The sequence below is a fragment of the Alexandromys fortis genome, unplaced genomic scaffold (assembly GCF_014885135.2).
Source record: "Alexandromys fortis isolate MF-2015 unplaced genomic scaffold, M_Fortis_MF-2015_v1.1 scaffold_157, whole genome shotgun sequence".
Classification (NCBI taxonomy): domain Eukaryota; kingdom Metazoa; phylum Chordata; class Mammalia; order Rodentia; family Cricetidae; genus Alexandromys; species Alexandromys fortis.
The window spans coordinates 142,355-162,043 of NW_026068041.1; the positions used below are offsets into that span (position 1 = coordinate 142,355).

The 19,689-nt window shown below is 53.0% G+C and overlaps 1 protein-coding gene across 1 annotated transcript in view; it reads right to left on the reverse strand.

The window, feature by feature from the left end:
* Cacna1i (calcium voltage-gated channel subunit alpha1 I) overlaps positions 1-19,689 on the reverse strand; it is a 96,526-nt gene that overhangs the window by 52,728 nt on the left and 24,109 nt on the right. Inside the window, exon 4 of the mRNA XM_050165686.1 lies at positions 7,793-7,890. Coding sequence (XP_050021643.1) covers positions 7,793-7,890 — 98 coding nt within the window. The remainder of the gene's footprint in view (positions 1-7,792; positions 7,891-19,689) is intronic.

Consider the following 19,689-nt stretch of genomic DNA (forward strand, 5'->3'; position numbering starts at 1 on the left):
CTCAGTCCTCCTCTGCTCTGGATCTAGCTTGGGGACCCAGGCAAGTCTGCATGCAAGGCCCACATTCCCCAGTCCTGCCCGGATCCTGCCCAGAGCAACAGCCCCTCCCGGAGACAACAGGGCAAAGGATGAAAGACTAATAATGGTGGGGGCTGGACAGATGACTCAGCAGTTAAGGACACTGACTGCTTTTCCAGAGGACCCGGAACCCACATACGAGGTCAGAACCATCTGAAACTCCAGTTCCACGGGATCTGATGTCCACTCTGGCCTTTCTGGGCATCCGGCACACACACAGTGCACAGACATACATGCAAACAAAAGACCCATACGGACAAAAGTAAATAGATATTTAATGAAAGAGTGATAGGTAAACAGATGTTCCCCCTCCACAGCTACTACACAAGAAGCCTGCCACCACCATACACTGCTCTGGGCCCCATGGACTCATCAGCTTTAAAAAAAAAATCAAAATAGATGAGGTTGGATTGGTGAAAAATATTTGTAATTCCTCTGCCTAGGGTGACTGAGGGGAAGAACAGTGCCTCAAATTTTAGGCCGGCCTGAGCTACAGAGGAAAACCCTATCTCAAAAGTTAATTAACTAAGCCAGGTGGTGGTGGTGCATGCTTTTAATCCCAGCACTCGGGAGGCAGAGGCAGGCGGATCTCCGTGAGTTCAAGGCCAGGCTGGTCTACAAGAGCTAGTTCCAGGACAGGCTCCAAAGCTACAGAAAAACCCTGTCTTGAAACCTCACCCCCCCCAAAAAAAAGTTAATTAACTAATTAATTAAAATAAAATAATTAAATTTTTAAAAAGACAAAGCTCCCTGTGTAATGTTCTGCTCTGTTCCTTTAAGAGACAAGCCACGCCCACTTCCTCCCTGCCTCGCCCCCCCCCCAGTCCTCCCCAGCCCACCACTGGGCTCAGGAGAGAAGGGTCTGGTCCAGGAGTGTGACATAAGTAGCTTCAGGATAGATGGTCTAGATGGCATCAAAACTGGTACCATAGTGGCAGGTTCCAGGCAGGGAAATGACTGTAACAGCTCCACCCCAACCCTAAGAGATGGAGACCCCTGGAGCAGGTCCTCCACTGCAAGAGAATCTGGAAGGTCCCTTGGTGGCCACGGACGAGATGGCAAGAGGGAGGCTCACTTCCTAGCCGGCATCTCCTCTCCAGGCCCAAGGTGCTCCACAGACAGGGGCTGTCAGGCCAGATTAGCTCGGCCACTCTGCCAGGCCAGTTCAAGCAGAAATCACAGGACATGTGCCAGCCTCAGCCAGGGGCACACCCCATTGCCGGGGTGGGGGGACAGCAGAGGGAGAAAGGTGTGCCACGGCTGGGGCCCGGCCCCCAAGGTTGCATACTTTCTGATCTGGCCAGGTTGGCCGAGAGCACCGAGCAGCCAGGAGAGGAAGGTGCTGAGCGCAAGGAGAAGCCGTCTGCTGCCCTGCCACTGCCAAGCCAACTAATCAGAGGCACAACGGGGGCTAGGAGGCCGGGCCAGGCAGCAGACGGTCGGACTGCCAGGGTCACAATTGCTGGCACCAGCCCGGCCGGGAAGGGGCCTGCAGGTTGAAGGCAGACACCAAGTCACAGAGCACCCCGCCTTCTTCATCCCACAGGCCCCAAGGCCCTCCCCCAGAGCAGCGTGTGCCCACCCACAGTGTCCCAAACAACCCTCATCATTCTGAGGTCCCATCACCCTTCCTCTGTGAGTCTCCTTAGCCCTGACCCTGGGCCCTGGCCCAGCGCCTGGGGCTCAGGTGTCAGTCAGCAATGCGGGGGTTATGCACGAATCTTTGCTTTAAGCCTGTACCTAGCTCGAAGCCTGGTGTAGCGACCCCAGGCAATCGTACTTCAGATAAAGAGCAGTCAAGAGGCCAATACACTGACCTATTCTTACTGCCTGTGTCCTACCCAACCTTCTTCAGGATTCCTAGAGTGCGACTCAGCCCTTGACCCTGAACTGACTGCCCTGACCCCACTCCCAGCACATCCTATGATCCCTTTGGGCTCCCACCAGACATCTGGCCAAGTGTTCTCCACCCTCCTCTTCAAAGAAGACAGCAGCTCTTGGCAGTAGGGCCCCTGCCTCATCTCTCTCCCTCCCGCAGGCTTTTGTACCCCAAGAGGAGAGAGTTCATATGGACCAAGGACAGGAAACCTTGGAATCCCAGATGCATCCAGAGATGGTCAGCTCACGGCATCCCTCTTGCCTTCCCTGAGTCCAAGGAGCCACACACTCCAGAGAAAGAAACGAAATGTCCATGTCAGCTCTGACCCACATTTTTTCTTTCTCCCAGACCCTGTCCCAAATAAAACTCCCTAAGTTCTTTCAAAAAGGACCCCTGGGTCTTCCTCTCCCTCAACACAGTCGGCCTGACAGCGATCCATCTGGGACCCTATCTGGATAGGAAGGGCCAAAGCAGCCCTGGGTACCAGGGCAGGTACGTCCCCTGTACTTGCTACTGCCTCATCTCAGTCAACAGAGAGCTCAGCACTCCACAAAGTGAGTCTCCAATTCCCCACCTATAAAGCGGATACAACACAATCCCAACATCCTATAGTTTATCAGAGGATGGAGTAACAGCTCCCGTGGGACTGTGAGGGGCTCAGCCCATTTATCTTTAAATTCCAGATGTAAGCCGCCCCCTCCTGCTATGTTCCTGTCTTTGAATCCTCCAACAAGGGCGTGGAGATAACTCTACCAATTTCCATCCTGTCCTTTGTGCATGGAGAGCCACGTGAGGAGGTGGGTAACAGTAACAACACAAGTCAGTATAGGTGATAAGAGGTAAGTTCTCACCCCTCCCAGCATGCCCCTCCCTGAGCTACCACAGCAGCCCTAGGATGTCGCAGTATCGCACTCTGTCTGCAGGGATGCCCGCCCACGGCCTGAGACCTCTGAGTCTCTTCTAAGACAAGCCTCTGCTAAGATGTCCCCAAGACCCCCTGGTCCTCATCACAGAAGCTGTCCATCACTTCTGACGCCCGGCATTCTGCAGGAAGTTCTCCAGGCCCACCATGCCATTTCAGCCACACAACAAGACAGATGTTGGTAAGATTAACTCAGCTTTCTAGTCGGAGGATTCCAAGACAAGGGGGCTAGGGTTTGCTGAACCGGAACCAGGGGCTGACAGTACAGTGGAGAGACCTGCAGCTCGGGTCCCTGCAGCACTACTGACGTTTCTCTCACTGCATCCAAGGGCATCTTGAAGTATCTTCTTCATTCTGTTCAGACAGCCCAGGCCAACCCAGAATCCCTTGTGGGGAGGTGAGTTGTGACAGAGCCAGCAACTGCCAGCCTAGGACCCTGGAGGTTGCTCAAAGTCCTCCAAGCAGACTCCCTTGCAACAGCCTCGCTTGGAATGCAACATCGAGCTGCAGCATGGACTGGCTCCATGCTCTCTGGTGACTGCTCAAGCTTCTAAATGGAGGTAAAAAAACAATCTTTCTCTTTGAAAGCACTCAACCAAGGGGGCTCAGGGAAACACTGTGGTTACTGAGGTGAGGCACAGACAGAGGCAGGGCCTCTCTCCTCAACCTCTGTCTCTTTCCCCATATCTGTCCAGGGCTGGTGCTAAGAAGAAGCTGCAGGGGTGGGCTGAGGGACATACTGAAAAACACTGTGAGGAGAGCCCTGACTTCTGGGTCCTCTACCAACCCCGTGCAGAGCTGAGAACCATACAGTTAATTCAGCTCCTCTGCTTTGTGCCTGCAGGGAAACTGAGGCCCACATCACAGCAGAGTGAAGAACAGGACTGATACTCTCTGACCTCCAGTTGAGTCTTTCTGGATGGGCATGTTGGGACTCTATTCTCCACTACCTTTAGAAAGGTTCTGGTAACCTCCCTCCCTGATTTCCCAATTAATCACTAATCATTTGGCTGCCCAGGGCTGGCTCTCTAGCTTGCCACCTAGTGGTGAAATAGAGAGCTGCAGGCTACAGCTGAATACATACCAAAGTGGACACAGCTAATGAGTCCAGGCCCCTCCAGGTCACACATTACCTGGTGACTCCTCATGGAACACAGGGCAACCAGGGACAAATAAGGCTTTCCTGCAGAAAGAGGGGCTCAGTTGTTGGACTTCGGGGATCTCCATTTTCTAACCGCCATGCATTCCTGGAGTTTACTTAAGAAGGTGAGTTCAAGCCAGGTGTGGTGGTACGCACCTTTGATCCCAGCATTCAGGAGGCAGAGGCAGAAGGAACTCTGTGAATTCAAGGACAGCCTGGTCTACTAAGTTCCAGGAAAGCCAGGACTATGTAGAGAAATCCTGTCTCAAAATAAAAAGGAAGAGGCAGAGATGGAGGAAAAAGAGAAGAAAGAGGAAAGGGAAGGAGGGGGAGAAGGAGGAAGAGAAGAAAGGAGAGGGAATGAGGAGGAGAAGGAAGAGGATGAGGAAGAGAGGGAGAGAGGGGGGGAGGAAAGGAAGACAGGGAGAGTTGTTTATCCTAAGGGGTTTTTTTTTTCCCCAGGAACATAGCTGTTTACTCAGCCTGGTGGTATTTTGGCTCCTGGGGGCTCGTGCCCTCAGCATCTCCACAATGCTGGACTCTGGGAGAGGTGACTGTCAGCTGAGCAGGCTTCTGAGGGTTCCCAGGGGGGCCATTAGCTGTTAGAAGGTCCTGTGGAAAGACCTACAGCCTCCATTGGCTATCTGTGCACAGAGCCTCGGTAATTGGAACTTCCAGAAACACAGGGATGTTGGGCTTAAGACTGACCCTTGCCCTTCTCCAGAGAACAGGCAAGCTGCTGCTTGGGCCATGGAGTAGCCACCTTAGTCCCAAGCCACTTAACAAGCTCTGTACACGGCCATCCAGGGTGGCCCAGGTTCCACAGATGCTCCCATGAGGGACAGACACCGTGACATAACATATACACATTTCCTCCCATGCACACCCATCTACATGCACTCACATGTGTGCATACGTGTTCTCCTGGGAATACATACAGATCTCCATATCCACACACCGAGGTCCAGAAAACATCCAGCAAGAGAAAGACCCACCCCTGTATGTCCATCCTGTCCCTTTGGGCCTTCTCCCATTCACTGACATTTCTTCACATGGCTGCCCCGTCCTTGTCAGATCCCAGGCCTGACAGAGACCATGGCGTGAGATCCTGTACTAATGCCCTTGTGGATAAGAATACCCTGCCACATGCCCCTCGCCTCTGAAGTAACCAGGCTTGTAGGCTCCATGCCAGAAACACAGTGTAGAAGAAGGCAGCTACAACTGCTGTCCCCGGGACAGAAATAGAAACATTGCAGGTGAGGCCAGGAAAGAGGGAGGGCCCCTGCTCTGGGATCTCAGTGCTGAGGCCCTCAGTGTTTTAAAGCTAATGCCGATGACTCTCAGACCTGGACTCATGGGTACCTCCTCCCTCCCTCTGCCCTGCCCAGCATTAGCCATCGCTTCCTGGCCACTGGAGCAGCTTCTCAGACCAGCTCACCCCACCTTCCTGCCAGGGCCATGTCTGAAACACCCTCCTGATGACCTCTCCTATCCCCCCAGCCTCAGCCCCACTCCCTGAGATTTATCTGGCCCCTGCAGCAGCCAGTACCTGGGATCCCCAACAGGCAGAGGCTAGTGACTTCTAGACTTTCGCTCTGACCATGCCCCACGCCCCTTCGCCTCACTGGTCTTTCCCACTACCAGTTCATTCCCAGGTTTCATGGATCTCAGCTCAGATGCCTCTTCCCCGTGCTGCTTCCTGAGCTTGGCCGGGCCCAAGGCACCACTGTCTGGGCCTTAGCAGCACGAGAGGACGAGAGGATGCAGAGATGTGTTTATTGAGCATGTGCATCTCCCACGTGTTTGAGGGGTTCCTTCCACAGTTCTAGGAATGAAATGGCTGAGATCTACCCTGTGTCGGGTTGAGGAGACAGCTCGGTGGGTAAAATGCTTTCCTCTCAAGCATGAGAACCAGAGTTCCAATCCCCAGGAGGCATGGAAAAGTCAGGCTATCCTGGCAGCCTGCAATTCTAGCCCTCAGAAGGCAGAAACAGAGCAAACTGGTGAGCTCTGGGTTCCGTTAAGAAATTGTCTCAAAGAATAAGGTAGAAAGTGATCAAGGAAAATTCTTTGGCATCAACCTCAGGCCTCCATGCATGCAGGCATGTACACACACATGCAAATACACGTACATACATGTACACTAAGCACACAGACATGAGAGAGGAAGAACAGTTCCTGGTTCCCAAACAGATCTGAAAGTCCCAAGTCTATATCCTCCTCCTTCCCTTCCCTATCTTCCCACTCCTAACATAGGGCAGTGGAGGAGGCATCCTACATCTGCTACTTGCTGGCAGTTGCATCCTTCCTTGATCAGGGAACCAGGTCTTCAAGGCTGTTTCTTCATCCCCCAAATAAGAATAGACCAGATTCCTCTTTGAATGATTGTAAGGTTAAAAACATCAAGGGAATACAGACTGGGCAATATAGAGCAGACCCCAAGCAACCTCTCAATTTAAGTTGGGTTTGGAATGGATGGACAAATATATGGATATGATAGGTGAATAGATAACTAGGTGGAGAGACAGAAAGTGGGGCAAATGAATAGATAGGTTTATGTGTGAGCGGATGGATGGATGGATAGATAGATAGATAGATAGATAGATAGATAGATAGATAGATAGACAGATAGATAGATAGATAGATGATAGATAGATAGATGAGTGGATGGGTAGTAGATAGATACAGATGAGTGGATAGGTGAGTGGATGAGTGAATGGATGGATGATGGATGGATAGATGGATGGATAGATGGATGGATGATGGATGGATGATGGATGGATGGATGGATGGATGATGGATGGATGGAAAGTGAGTAGATGGTTGGGTGAACATATAGAAGGATGACTGTATAGACAGATGAGTGAATGAGTAGCAGTTGGATAGATAGGTGAGTAGGTAGGTGAGTGGGGGTAGGTGGATGCATGCATTCATGAACAGGTGAGTAGAGGGGTGAATGGATAAACAGAAGATGAGTGGATAGATGGATGGATGGATGGATGGATGGATGGATGGATGGATGAGTGGGTAGGTGGATGGGTGGATGGGTGGTGGGTGGATGGATGGATGAGTGGGTGGGTGGGTGGATGGATGGGTAGGTGGATGGATGGGTGGATGGATGGGTGGTGGGTGGATGGATGGGTAGGTGGGTGGATGGATGAGTGGGTGGGTGGATGGATGGATGAGTGGGTGGGTGGATGGATGGATGGATGGGTGGTGGGTGGATGGATGGGTAGGTGGATGGATGGATGAGTGGGTGGGTGGATGGATGAGTGGGTGGGTGGATGGATGGGTGGATTGGTGTGGGTGGATAGATAGACAAATGTGTGAATGGATAGGAAGGTAGGTGTGCAAATGAGTAGACAATCCTATGGGTAAGTAGGTGACAGATTCAAGTTCTAAGCCAGCCATGACCGGCTTCCCAGTGAAGGACTAAACTCATTCTCCCTCAGGCTAATCACTTTCTTTTCTTACACAAGCCCCCTTTGACAGTCTGTATGAACCACCCCCAAGTAACCTTTTCTCTCAGAACAGTCAGACTTCCCAAGTGCTGAAATCCAAGTTATTTGAGAACTCAGAGTCATCAAGTCCCCCCTCCCCAGCACTTCTGGGTACCACATGCTGGCCCATGAGTTCAGTGGGAACAACGTGACATCTGCCCAGCACCGTGAGCATAGATCTGGCCTAGGGAGGAACTGATCTATCTTCTCTGAGTAAATAAACAGGGAAAGCTGGGCAGGCAGTGATGTGTGGGCAGAGAGGTCCAACTCACTGGGTACACGGTTGATGGCTTTGAGGGGCCTCAGGACACGCACAGTGCGGATAGCTGACAGGTTGATGTTCTGAAGGTCCAGAGAGTATTCGACCATCCTATGAAGAAAGGAGAGAATGAGGGACAGTATAGAAAATACTCAGGACCAGGTCCCAGGGTGGGACCACCCAACCACCCACACTCCCTAGAACAGTGAGGAAAGGGACCAAGATCCAGCTGTGCTGGGTTCCAGTCTCCTCTGTAAGCAGGGTTAGCAGCAGCAACACACCTGTCACAGGGATGCTGCAGGTACAGTCAGGAGTGGAAGTGGAAGGAACAGAAAAAGGTCCCCACTATAGAGTCAGCACCATGCCAAGCAGCCCCCCACCCTCTATACCCTATGCATCTGACCCCTGACTTATGTCAGCCCTTCTCTTCCAATGTGGATGGTTGGCCATCAGATTAAACCTAGAAAGCTGAGGGGCCTCAGGTTGGTATCACGTGGAAACTGGGTGTCACTGACATCAATAATAGCTTTATCAAGCCTCCATCATAGAGAAGGGCCAAGAGGGACCCACCAAGCTGGGAAACAAAGTCCCAGGAAGAAAGCAAGAGGGTAAGAGAGACGAGGCTAGAGCCAAGCATCGCACGGGGCCAGCCTCCTCTCTGCCCATGTCACACCAGCCCGAGGCATCTGGCAGCACATCAAGACGTGACAGGCATTCTGTATTCTTAGGGTGCTGAGGAACGCTGTACTGGTCAACCACACTTCAGGCTCACAGACACTCCTCAGCCAACCAAAACCTTTCTCAGGCGTCTCTTCTGCCTGGAGGAGCCATCCCCTTGTCTGTGATGAAATCATGCTTGGGCTAGCAGTTCTCCCGCACACAGTGCTGGAGCCTCAGAAGCTTTTCCACACTGAGTCCAGAATGCACCAGACCAATGTCAGTACCATGGACCCAAAATGTCTCAAACCCAATCCTGCTGGGCACAGTGACTCACACAGAGACGGGCCTTGGAGCCTCACACTGCCCTAGTCCCCTCTCTGCTCTGCTCCTCATTCCACTTGCCCTGCAGGGCTTTCCTGGCAGTAGCCTCTTCCAGGGAGCCTTCCCAGATCTTGAAGACCCACACTGAGGTCTAAACGCCAGTCAGATGTCACCTGCTGGGACACCACCGTCCTCCCCCTCGCTCAAAGATCCCCTCAACAACTGGCCTCAGGTATCACTCAGTAGAGTCTCCCTCATCTCACCCTGGCTCCAGCATGGCTGCCGTCTCCATATGTCACCAGTGTGGGTGGGAAATGAAGGCTTTCCTACACACCCAATAAACCTGTCCAACTGTTGTGAGCCACCGCCCCCTCCTGTCGCTTGAGGAGTAATTGAGCGAAAGCTGCCTCACCTGAGATGCCCCAGTCCATTCCCCGCTCTGTCCACACCTAGCTCTCTGGCAGGCTCCACTCTGTGCGCACGACCCCCACACGTGCACACCTGAGCTTGCTCATCTGCGAACACACTCGCATATGGACACCCTCAGACACACGCGCTCCTGCTTTAGCCTAAATTTAGAGAGGGGTGACCTCAAAAACAGTGACAGAGATTAGAGTCACAGACAAAGATTTGAGGGGAGGAAGAAGAAGAGAGAAGAAGGGAAGGCCAGCAGAGAGGGTGAGGCTGAGACCTGGCCATGGGGGAGGACAAGAGCGGCCCTGAGCAGGCAGTAGGGAGCAGGCCGCGTGAGGATTCCATGCGTGGGAGAACCAAACTGTCATTTTCATATTGTGTAGAAAGAGCTCTCCCAGCAGCTGGGGGACGCTTGTGACAGAGGCACTGTGGGGGCGGCACATGCTGGCACACACGCACGCACACACACTTGGGTGTTCACCCTGGCATGTTTTTGCTCTGGCACACGAGCACACGCACATACACACCCCGGGCAAGGGGGAGACACCCTGCAGCGTTCACCCACTCCACAGACCCTCTTCCCGCCGACGCAGGTTCTCTGGATCTGGTCGTGAGGGAGTGCTGTGTACATTTTGCTTGGGGGTGTGGGAGAGGAGATTCCCATGGACTGTGCCCAAAACCCTAGGTGGCACACCTGCCTAGCTCAGGACAGAGGGAACATGGAGCCATTTCTACCCCTGTGAAATATTTTTTTAAACATGCAGGTTTGAGAGATAGAGATAGGCAGAAAATCGGGGGCTGTCTGAGGGCTGTCTGGGCTCTATCCTGCCGACTCCTTGTATCCATCTGCCTGAGCCCCCTCCCACCCCCAAATTTGAGTGCAGCCACTATTCTGAACCTGCCTCTGTCAACCTTGGAGAGAGTTCTGCTCTAGAGCAGCCTCAGCAAGGGAGTCCTCAGGACACCCCCTGCCTGTCCACAACTCCAGGCCCCATAAGGTCACGTGCTCCAGTGTTTCCCATCCAGAGCCCCCAGGCCACAGCCTGGATGATCAGCACTGGGCAAAGCACAGGGCCTGAGATACGGCTGCCACGAAAGGTTCAGCATCTTGGTGGGATGCTCTCTGACACTGTTTCCCACAACCAGGGAGAAGAGACAAGCTGCCTGGATGCTGGATGGCATGTGGGCTGCAGCTGGATATCACCAAGGCCCAGCTAGTAAACAACAGGCTGAACACCTCCTCGCAGTGGGAAGTTGATGGGACGCAAGGCTTGGCCTCAGACTCAGCAAACCCCTCCACTCTGGCTCCCTAGAAGATGCAGAGTAGCTGCAGCCAGAAGTACATTAGAACCCTCAAAGCTCAGACAGAACAAACCTAGATAGACACTGCACACTAGCCCAGCCCCTGCCCTCCACCCTGGACCTCACCCTCCAGGGCTTCGAGCAGGAGCACACCCTCACAATGAGCTGCAAAATTTCCTGAGACCCATCTGTGCATCCCTCAGGCTCTCAAAACAAACAAACAAACAAAACAACAAAACCCTTCACTGCCCCCCCCCATGAAAGTTCTTGTAGAATTTAATATCAAAATGTGAATTCCTAGCTTCCTGGCAGCCCACTGAAAATGTGATATTACCAAGTTCTTAACAACATGAACAGAACACTAAAGCTTTAAAGCTCTTAAAACTTCTATGCCCCATGACCCCACTGGAACATTCTGCTATGGCTGTTTCCTGTCTCAGGGAGGAGTACAGTCAAATTTATTTGGGGATAAAAAGCACACATTAGGTGCACAGTGGAGAAGCTAGAAGCTTTCACTCTTCCCAGAGCGAAACATGACCAAAAGGATGCTGGACATGTGTGGGAGGGACAGGGAAGAACACTTGACTGGGAGACACGGACTATGAGTTTAAGTTTCTGCCCTAGGAACCTCACCATCCTGACAGAGACTCTTGCACCAGCAAGTCCAACCTGGGACAGCTGCTGCCATCTCTACCATCCCTGCTGAGACTAAGTCACTGTCCCTGTCTTCTGACAGCTGTGACAGCCTCCCTCCTGTTCTCCTGTCTCCTGCTTCCCCCCCCCCCCCCCCCAGCCCAGCCACATCGCAAATCTAAGTCTCCAGTGCAGCTGTGCTTCCCTAAAACCTTCCATGGCTCCCATTGCTCTCAGAAAAAAAGGTCAGACTCCTGACCACAGCCTTCAAGGCTGTCCCCAGGCTGGCCTTGCCCCTCTTCCCTGCTCCTACCTTCAGCACCCTAGGGGCCAAGCCAGGTTCAAGGACACCTTAGGCAAACACCTCACTCCCCTCCTTTCTGTCTTCTTGACGGCTCTTCTCTCTCTGCACCATCACCCCCTGTTCTGCCTCCTCACAGCCCACACTTCCCGGCAGGGATGGAGTCCCCTCTTCTGAGTCGAAGACTCAGGCTGCTCATTCACTCAAGAACTGATCCAGGAAAGATGAAGAGGGGGAAAGTAGTAACAGGGCTGTCCAGGAGCCCCGAGAGAACACAGAGACATCTGGGAGCTGGAGCAGCAAGGCTGGGCTGCAGCACAGGGGCAGAGAGCTTGCCTACCATGTGCAAAGCCCTGGGTTCTATTCCAAGGACGCGGTGCAGGGAGGTGGGCCAACAGCAACAGCACCTGCAGCCACCCCCAAACACAGTGTGGCACTAGGCGTGCCTCTGACCTTCATGGCCAGCTTCACCTGCTGCCTACACCCTGGAGACACTCAACCTATTGTGAATAACACTACCCACTCTGAGCCCGAGGCCACCTGCAAGGACAAAAGACGTCCCCTCCTCCTGTCACCAGGAAAGTGGTCTCTGGGCCCCTGGTCCTAGCTCCTAACAAGCTGCTGAGTGGGTGAGTAACTACGGGGCTGACTTCCCTCAGGCCCCAAGTAAGACATCGCTTTCAAGAGTGAGAGATTAATTCCTAATTACACAGTTACTTTTATCACACGTTTCGGTGCTAAAAGTCTTTAAGGAAAGAGAAGTCAACAACCCCCTCTGCCTCCTGCCAGCTCCCAAGCACCTAACTGGGCAAAGCGGTTTGGCTTAAAAGCACTTCCACCGAGGAACCTCTCCAGGGGAAGAGGGACTGTCCTCCCTGAGTGGCGGGGCGCAGGTGGGGGCCAGGTGAGAAGGAAGCAGATAGGATGAGGGGGCTCCTCAGGGTTTCTTGTGGTGTTCCTGAGAAAGAACCCTACGTTGAAACTCCTGGCTCCAGGGAGAGGCCCAGGACTGCTCAGATAAAGGTGCGTCCCCCTGACTCGGTCACTGTCACAGGGTCAGAATGGGCATGCAGCCCCAGGTTGTCCTTGAGGGTAATCCAGGCCTTGGGCTGGGCCAGGTGAGAGGAGATGCCCTTCCCTAAATATGTGGCCTGGAAACCGGAGGCGAGAGGACCACTTTGCCTCAGCGTGGCCTGAGGATTGCACCAACGCAGAAGGCTGGGGAAGAGCTGCAGGAATAGGGCCCAGGGGTGGAGCAGCTCTGCTCTCAATTCTGCCTCCTTCCTTCCCTTGAGGCTTGAGGGACAGGAAGCCTAGGATGCCTTGAGCTTCTGCCACCTGCCACTCCATCCTGGCAGGCTGGGAAGGGCCTCTCGAGCATTCAGAAGACACCAAGCAGACACACACATCCCCAGCTAAACTCTCCCACAGTCGGATTATTGCGCCTGTTGTCCGCAGAAGAGGAAGTCGAGGCCCAGAGAACACCGAGGAGACACAGCCAAATGTGGAAGAACCTATCCCTACCCCCATCTCATCACAGTTCACGAGCTCCCCCTCAGCTAACCCAGGGACCACAACACACAGCAGTGAGAAGGCCAGCATCCTTGGAGGCGGTGTTGTTCAGTGGTCAGAGCATGTTATGGGGTTTCAGTCCCAGCTCACTCTTGATACACCAGTGACCTTGAATAGAACATTCAACGGAGCAGGATTCGGGGCTTAGAACAGGACCTGGCTTGAAGGAGGGACAGTAGGTATGAGCCATCATGAGGTTTTTTTTTTTTTTTTTTTTTTTTTTTGCAGCTTTTACATCTCATCCTCACCTACAAGTCACATGTGCCCTGAAGGAAGAGATCATATACACCCAGACAGGAAAATCCAAGAAGGCCCGGGCTATAATTCTGGAACCCCCTTGGCCTCATCCCCAGCACTGCCCACTGCCCACTGTACTCCAATGTCCAGCGACAACCCCAGCTCTCAGAGTGTTCCAGGCCTCTTCGGTCCAGTCTTCATATCTCAAGAGTTCTTTTTGGCTTTCCCAGGCCCACCCCAAGCTGAGCTGAGCTGCTGCGCTCTCCTGCCTTGTATCTCACTGTTGCTTACTCGGCACGTCTCAGATCCTCAGAGATGCCTCAGGGTCCCAGCCAGGTCCCCAGCACTGAGCGCATGCAGCCTCCCTAGTCATGAGAGCTTGTCAAATAAATAGCTTGAAGAACAAGACAGGGGGGGAAAAAGAGCCTTTGGAGCTACTGCGAAGTGACACGGAGTGCCTTTCCAGATGCACCCAGGGCTGGTATCTACGTTTGCTTCCTCCATCTCTGGGAGAACCCTGTGGGGCTTTCTTAAGATGCAGTAGTAGACTGGGCTCATGGCAGAGAAGATGCGGAGGTGGGGATGGCGGATCATCGGTCAGCAGGCAGCTGGAGAGGACTCAGCGGGTGTCACTTGGCAACTAAACCATCACCCTAGGACACTCGCCTGACTCCCAGCACACAGTAGGGGTCTTGGTGGAGCACATGCAGCAAGAATGAGAAGCAAAGGGAGGAGGCACCACAAAAATGGCATCACGGCTCTTGACTCAGGCCAGTTCCTTCACAGTCATGGTGATTTTGCCCATGACTGTGGTCAGTTTATATCCCTTCCAAAGTCATAGGCTAAAGTCCTAACAAAAATCATGGGACAAAAAGGTGATATTCTTGGGGGTACATCAGGGTGAAATTGGTGCCCTTATAGACTAAACCAAAGAAAACTGTTCAACCCCTTATCCATGAGAGTGCACTGAGGAAATGTATCTGTGAAGTAGTGGACCCTCACCAGGTTACAAACCCTCCTGCTGCAGCTTGACCTTGGAGTCTCAGCCTCCAGAACTGGGAATACACGTCTGCTGTCTATAACAATAGCTCCCGGTACCCAGGCTGTCGTGGTGTTCTCTTACAGCATGCCAGTGCTAAGATACCCATCGTTCCTCCCACAAAGTCTCCAAGCCTAGGAGGCTGAGATGGTTAAGCCCACTTGACTTCTGAGGACAGTGAATGTGACTGTGCTAGCCTCAGTTCACAACTCAGGGGGGTTCTGCACAAGGAAGGATAGCTACAAAATCTCAGGACGGGTGACAAAGACAGATCCCAGGAAGGTGGGAACCTAGGGGGCTCCAGGAACTCAGGGATCAAGGGACTCAAGACGCTCCCACGGCGGGCCTACATTCAATGCTCTGTTACCCTTTCCCGGGGCCATGAGAGAAATGCACGGTGCTCAGGCAAATATGTCTGTTTGTTTTGTTTTGTAGACAGTCTTCCTTTTGTGACTCAAGCTCTCAGCAACCTTTCTGCCTCAGACTCGTGAGTGCTAGGTTTATAGACGAGCTGAGCCCCATGACCCACTCAGGAATGCCTGGTTGTTTGGTTTTGCCTGTGTCTTTGTATAGCGTGTATTCAGGTCCCCACGTGTGAGGACGCATGTGTGCGTGTGAACGCCTGAGTCCGATGTTGGGAGTCTTCCTTGATTGAACTCCACCTTTATTCGTTAAGTCAAGTTCTCTTAACTGAACCCAACGCTCACCAATATCAATAGTCTAGCCAGGGATTCCCTGTCTTGGCCTTCAGAACTTTGGAATTAGAGGTGAGCTGCCATGCCCTCCTGGCTTCGAAGAGAGTACCAGAGTTCCAAGTTCTAATCATCAGGCTTGTGAGATGAGCATGGTATGCACTGAGCATCCTCAATGCATGATTCTTTTTATATGCCTCCCACCTCTTTCAATGTCTGCCTCACTGGAGTGAGCTCAGACTAGTCTTGGCACCCCTCCCCGGGGTGGGCAGGAGGGGAAGGGACACCATAAGCTCTGCCATAGGCAGGAGGAAACAAACATCCCTCACAGCTTCCTGAGTGTCAGTAAGACTTCCCAAGACCTTGGGACAGGCCAGTGGGATAATTTTGACTTCTGAAAAGGTGACACTCCCTCATACCTGGGGTGAACATGGGCTGCAGGGCAGCCAGATGTGAGCAAACCCAGATCCCCCGTGTACGGTGGTGACCTGGAGTGGGCCACCAACTTCTATGAGCCTCCATTTCCTCACGGGCAAAGCAGCTTTAACAACCTGAACCTCTTGGGATCCTGAGGCTGAGGACGTGATGGGAGATGTAAAAGATTCCACCCCTCACGCAAGCCACCCGTGAGCCAGCTCCTGCTGCCCAAGCTTCTGGCTGCACTCCAAGGAACCCAAGACCAGGGATTCCTCCTACCCCCTATATCTTCCTGGGATAGCCTCCTTATTCTCAAGCTATGAGGCATGGGTAGAGCTGACACCCACCCAAACTGGCTCAGGAAAGAACACAGAGCCCACTCCAGCCAATTGGAGCCAAAAAGGCTCAATTCTGGGCCTTAATGGCTGAGCAGAAAAGGAAAGATGCGTAACTGTGGGGAGAAGAGGACGCCATCAGCAAACACCAGGGAGGAGCGCTAGCCCCAGAAAACAGAGAGGGCTGCACAGACAAAAACATCTGTCCAGAGTCCGGAACCAGCCATGATGGAAGGCAGGGCTCCTCTGTAAAGGAGCTGGGAGAATCCCTTCACCACATGATTTTGAGGTTCCTGCCTGACTCACACCTGTCCTGTATGACTCATCAGGCAGGTCTGAGGATCTCAAGCAACTCACCCATCCCTCATGGTGGCTACCATCTTGTTTCTATGGAAACAGGCCCACACAGTGACCATCACCTATTCCAACCAGCCCTGTATGCAAATGAAACCAGCATTTACACTCAGATTCTGTCTGGAACCTTCCCAGGTCCACACGCACCCAATCACAGCTCCTCACTCCATTCTGTAGCACCTCACCCAACAGATCGGAAAGCAATGCAGCCTGAGCCTCGGGAGCCATGTCCTTGACTCAAGGCCAGGCTCTGGGGACCTGCCATCAGAGAGAAGACCTGTAAAGTCCCAAAGTAAAGTGATCAGTGACACAGGACACAGGGCCTCTTGAGTCTCTTGGCAACTAGAGGGCTTCCCTGAGCCCCACATAACACAAACACAACCCCATGGGAGGAAGACTCCTCCACCGGCTTCAGCAAACAGCCAGTAATGAGCCTCTGACCACTGACGACGGCTGGATCCACTGGCAGGCACTGGCCTCTGTGGCACTTGTATGATCGGTATCCACTTTAGATTCCTCAACGGGGCACAGACCCTGCCCAGCCAACCTGGCCAGAGCTATCGAAGTGGCAACCAGGGGCCTTGGCTTCAGTGAGGACACTGCCCACCTGATATGAACCTTCTTCTGCAATCTGACTTGGCCCAACAGAGGAGCCCTTGATTGGCTGAGCCAAGTTCAAAGAGGTTCCCTGCTTCCCTTGCCTCCGTGTAGCCAAGAGCAGCCATGAGATGTGGCTCTGGCCAAGAGCAGTAGAGAAGGGAGGGATTTGGTAAAGAAAACATTGTTTTCTGACCCCTGTAGACAGGCATGGCTGGCATAGCCATCTCTCTATCCTTCCATACAGCCTTCAACTCAGATATCCATAGCTCCAGACACTGTCTGTGACCACGAAAGAAAAGACCCAGAAAATCACAAGGACATTAGCTCCTGCATGGCAATGCTTTCACACTAACCAGCACGGGGAGTCATGACCCTTCACCTCTCATAGCTCCCTACGGAGGTCACACGAGCCAGCTTCTCTGACAGCAGCCACAGACCAGCACAGCTGGACCCCTAGATTAGTGCAGATCCCTAGGTCCCGCTGTGCCTGATAGGCCCTCATGCCTGGAGTGGGGCCCAAGAGGCTGCCCCCATGACTCTGCTGCTCTCTGAAACATGGAGAGAGGTGAAAGGCTGTGTTTGAAGGTTGAGGAGACCACTCATCCCAACTGCTGTGCGTGACTATGCTGCTCCCTCAGTGGGCCATACCCAAAATGCCTTTAGCGGGCAGAGAGGTGGGCTTCTCCATAGCCTGTAGATAGAGCCCCCTCCCCCTTAGTCTTCCCTGGCCTGCCACATGCATTTAAGGCAGAGTAGGAGAGAGTGCTGGATACTCAGGTGAGGGTCTTGCGACAAGGCTAGCTGGGATAATCCTCAGTGAGTCACCAGGACCTGAGAAGAAGAGGGGTCGACACTGCGTGCATCTCCTCTGGGAAAGAATGTTAGCAGCACAAGCCTTGTCCCTCACTCAGCAGCTCTTTTCTGCACGGAGGCCCCTCCCTGTGATGTCACAGTCCTCAGGTTTCAAGGACTTTCAAAGTGCTGGCACTCGCTCCCTCCCTTCATCCACCTAGGAGCCCACAGCCCCACCCAGGTTCCTGCTCCCCCCCCCAAAGATGGGCTTTTAACTTTTAACAGAGTTGTCTCACTCCCGCCTGGCTGCTGGCAGTGGTCACTTCATAAAGGCCTGGGCATGGAGGATGAGATGGACTTCAGCATGACGTCAGAAGGGATATATACAGGCGAAGAATATCTCGGGTTCAAGACAATAATTGAATATTTCATGACCCCCTAATGGGCAAGGCAGGAGAGAGCAGCTTAAGGGGAAGGTGGTAGGGCGGCTGAGCCACACCTCAAGAGTCATGGTGCCCGCCTGCCCTGTCACGGGGTGGGAGAGAATGACGGGGCTCTCAGCCTAGACTGAGCAAAAACAGGAAGTGACAGAGAACAGCTGGACCCCTACTCCAGAAACCCCTCTGTGATGAAAGTACCAGCCACAGGGCTGAGTGTAAAAGTCACCTGCTATCAACCCCAAGGTGAAGGGACCCGGCTTGGAGGGCAAGCGTGACTGTGAGACAAGCTATCAGAGCCTACATGTTGCTGGGATGGTACAGCCTCTCCCATCTGCCCCAAAGCCATTGTCACTGCAGGCTATGATCCTATTCTCTGGGGAAGAATAGAGACAGCATGACCAAGTCCAGCAAGTGGAGCTTTCTGAAAACGCTGTCCTCGGACAAGCGGTGGGAGGAACTGGATGTTTCATCCTAAAGGGAAAATGACTTCTGGAAGGCTGTGGAGAGTCTGTACATAAAACCCTTCCTGTGGCTTCAGTTTCCCCATGTGAGAGGCCCCAGATCTTTCTCCTAGCCTCATCTCTCAGCTCCACACATTCCAGAATATTAGCCTTCCACCTAAGATTCCACCGTCTTTTCTCTGCTGGACCGTTCCCATGTCTGCTCTGTGTCTGGAGGACATTCCGACCCCTGGTAAATACTGGACCCGTATCCTTGGATCACTCTGGTCCTTCTAGGAAATATTGTGGAGCCATTTAGAACCTGTCTCTGATGTGTGTTTTGCATCTCTTTTCTACACTCTGAGCCCCATGACGTCAGGAAGGGCATTTGTCTCCCTTATCTTGTGTCCCCACTTCCCAGGACAGTTTGGTGTACAATAGCACCTCAGTAAATGCCGAGTTGAGAATGAACAGTACTAACAGGTGGAAGCCACAGACAGGCAGAGTTTAGCAAAGTGAAGGAACTTCCCAGCTCTTTCTTACGTTCCGATTTGAGACTGGCTGCCTTGCATGATAGTGAGCTCTCTGCAGGAGCAGCATACAAATGGGGCCTCCCATCTCAATTCAGCTTGGCTGTGACCTCTAAGGAACCTTGCAACTCAGAGGTTCTGTGTCACCCTCTGCGTCTTGGAAGAAGCAGCCAGTAATTTGGGGAAGGGGTGGAGCAGGAAGGGAAGAAATATCCTTGGGATGTCAGGCCTGTTACTCTGGAAACAGAACGTTTATAGTACTGGTGGGACTTGGGGGGTGGGTGGGCAGCTCTGGAGGTGGTAAGAACCAGGTGGGGGTGGGAAGGGCAAAACTGGGCTCTGGAATACCAACTATAACCATCAACCTGCCCTCTCCACCCACACCATTCTTAGGATAGTAAAGACCCTACAGACAACGGTAGGTCTGCTTCCGCATCTAGCACAGGGTAGGCCTGCGGGTGTTCTGACTCTGAGAAAGTCTCCCAGGAAGCTGATGGGCAAGTTGCATCATCTGTAGGTCACAGTGGAGGTGACAATGCAGGTCCCCCCCCCCCCACACACACACACTCAGTTCATACAGTAAGACTGTGAAAACATGCTTTGCTATCAGCCCCGTGCCAGCTTTTCCTGATGCTAAGGGTGGCGGTCAGAAGATCGTACCTCCCAACTTGTCCCAAGAACTGGGTGTTGAGGCTGGTCCAGGTCCTCTCCTTGCTCAGCTTGGAGATCCCAGTGTGCCAGCACACAGGAGGGGAACAAGAAACAGAGCTGAGCTTGCGGTCTGTGGGGCAAGGGCCGGAGAGCTTCTAGATGGGAAGGGTAGACCCAGCC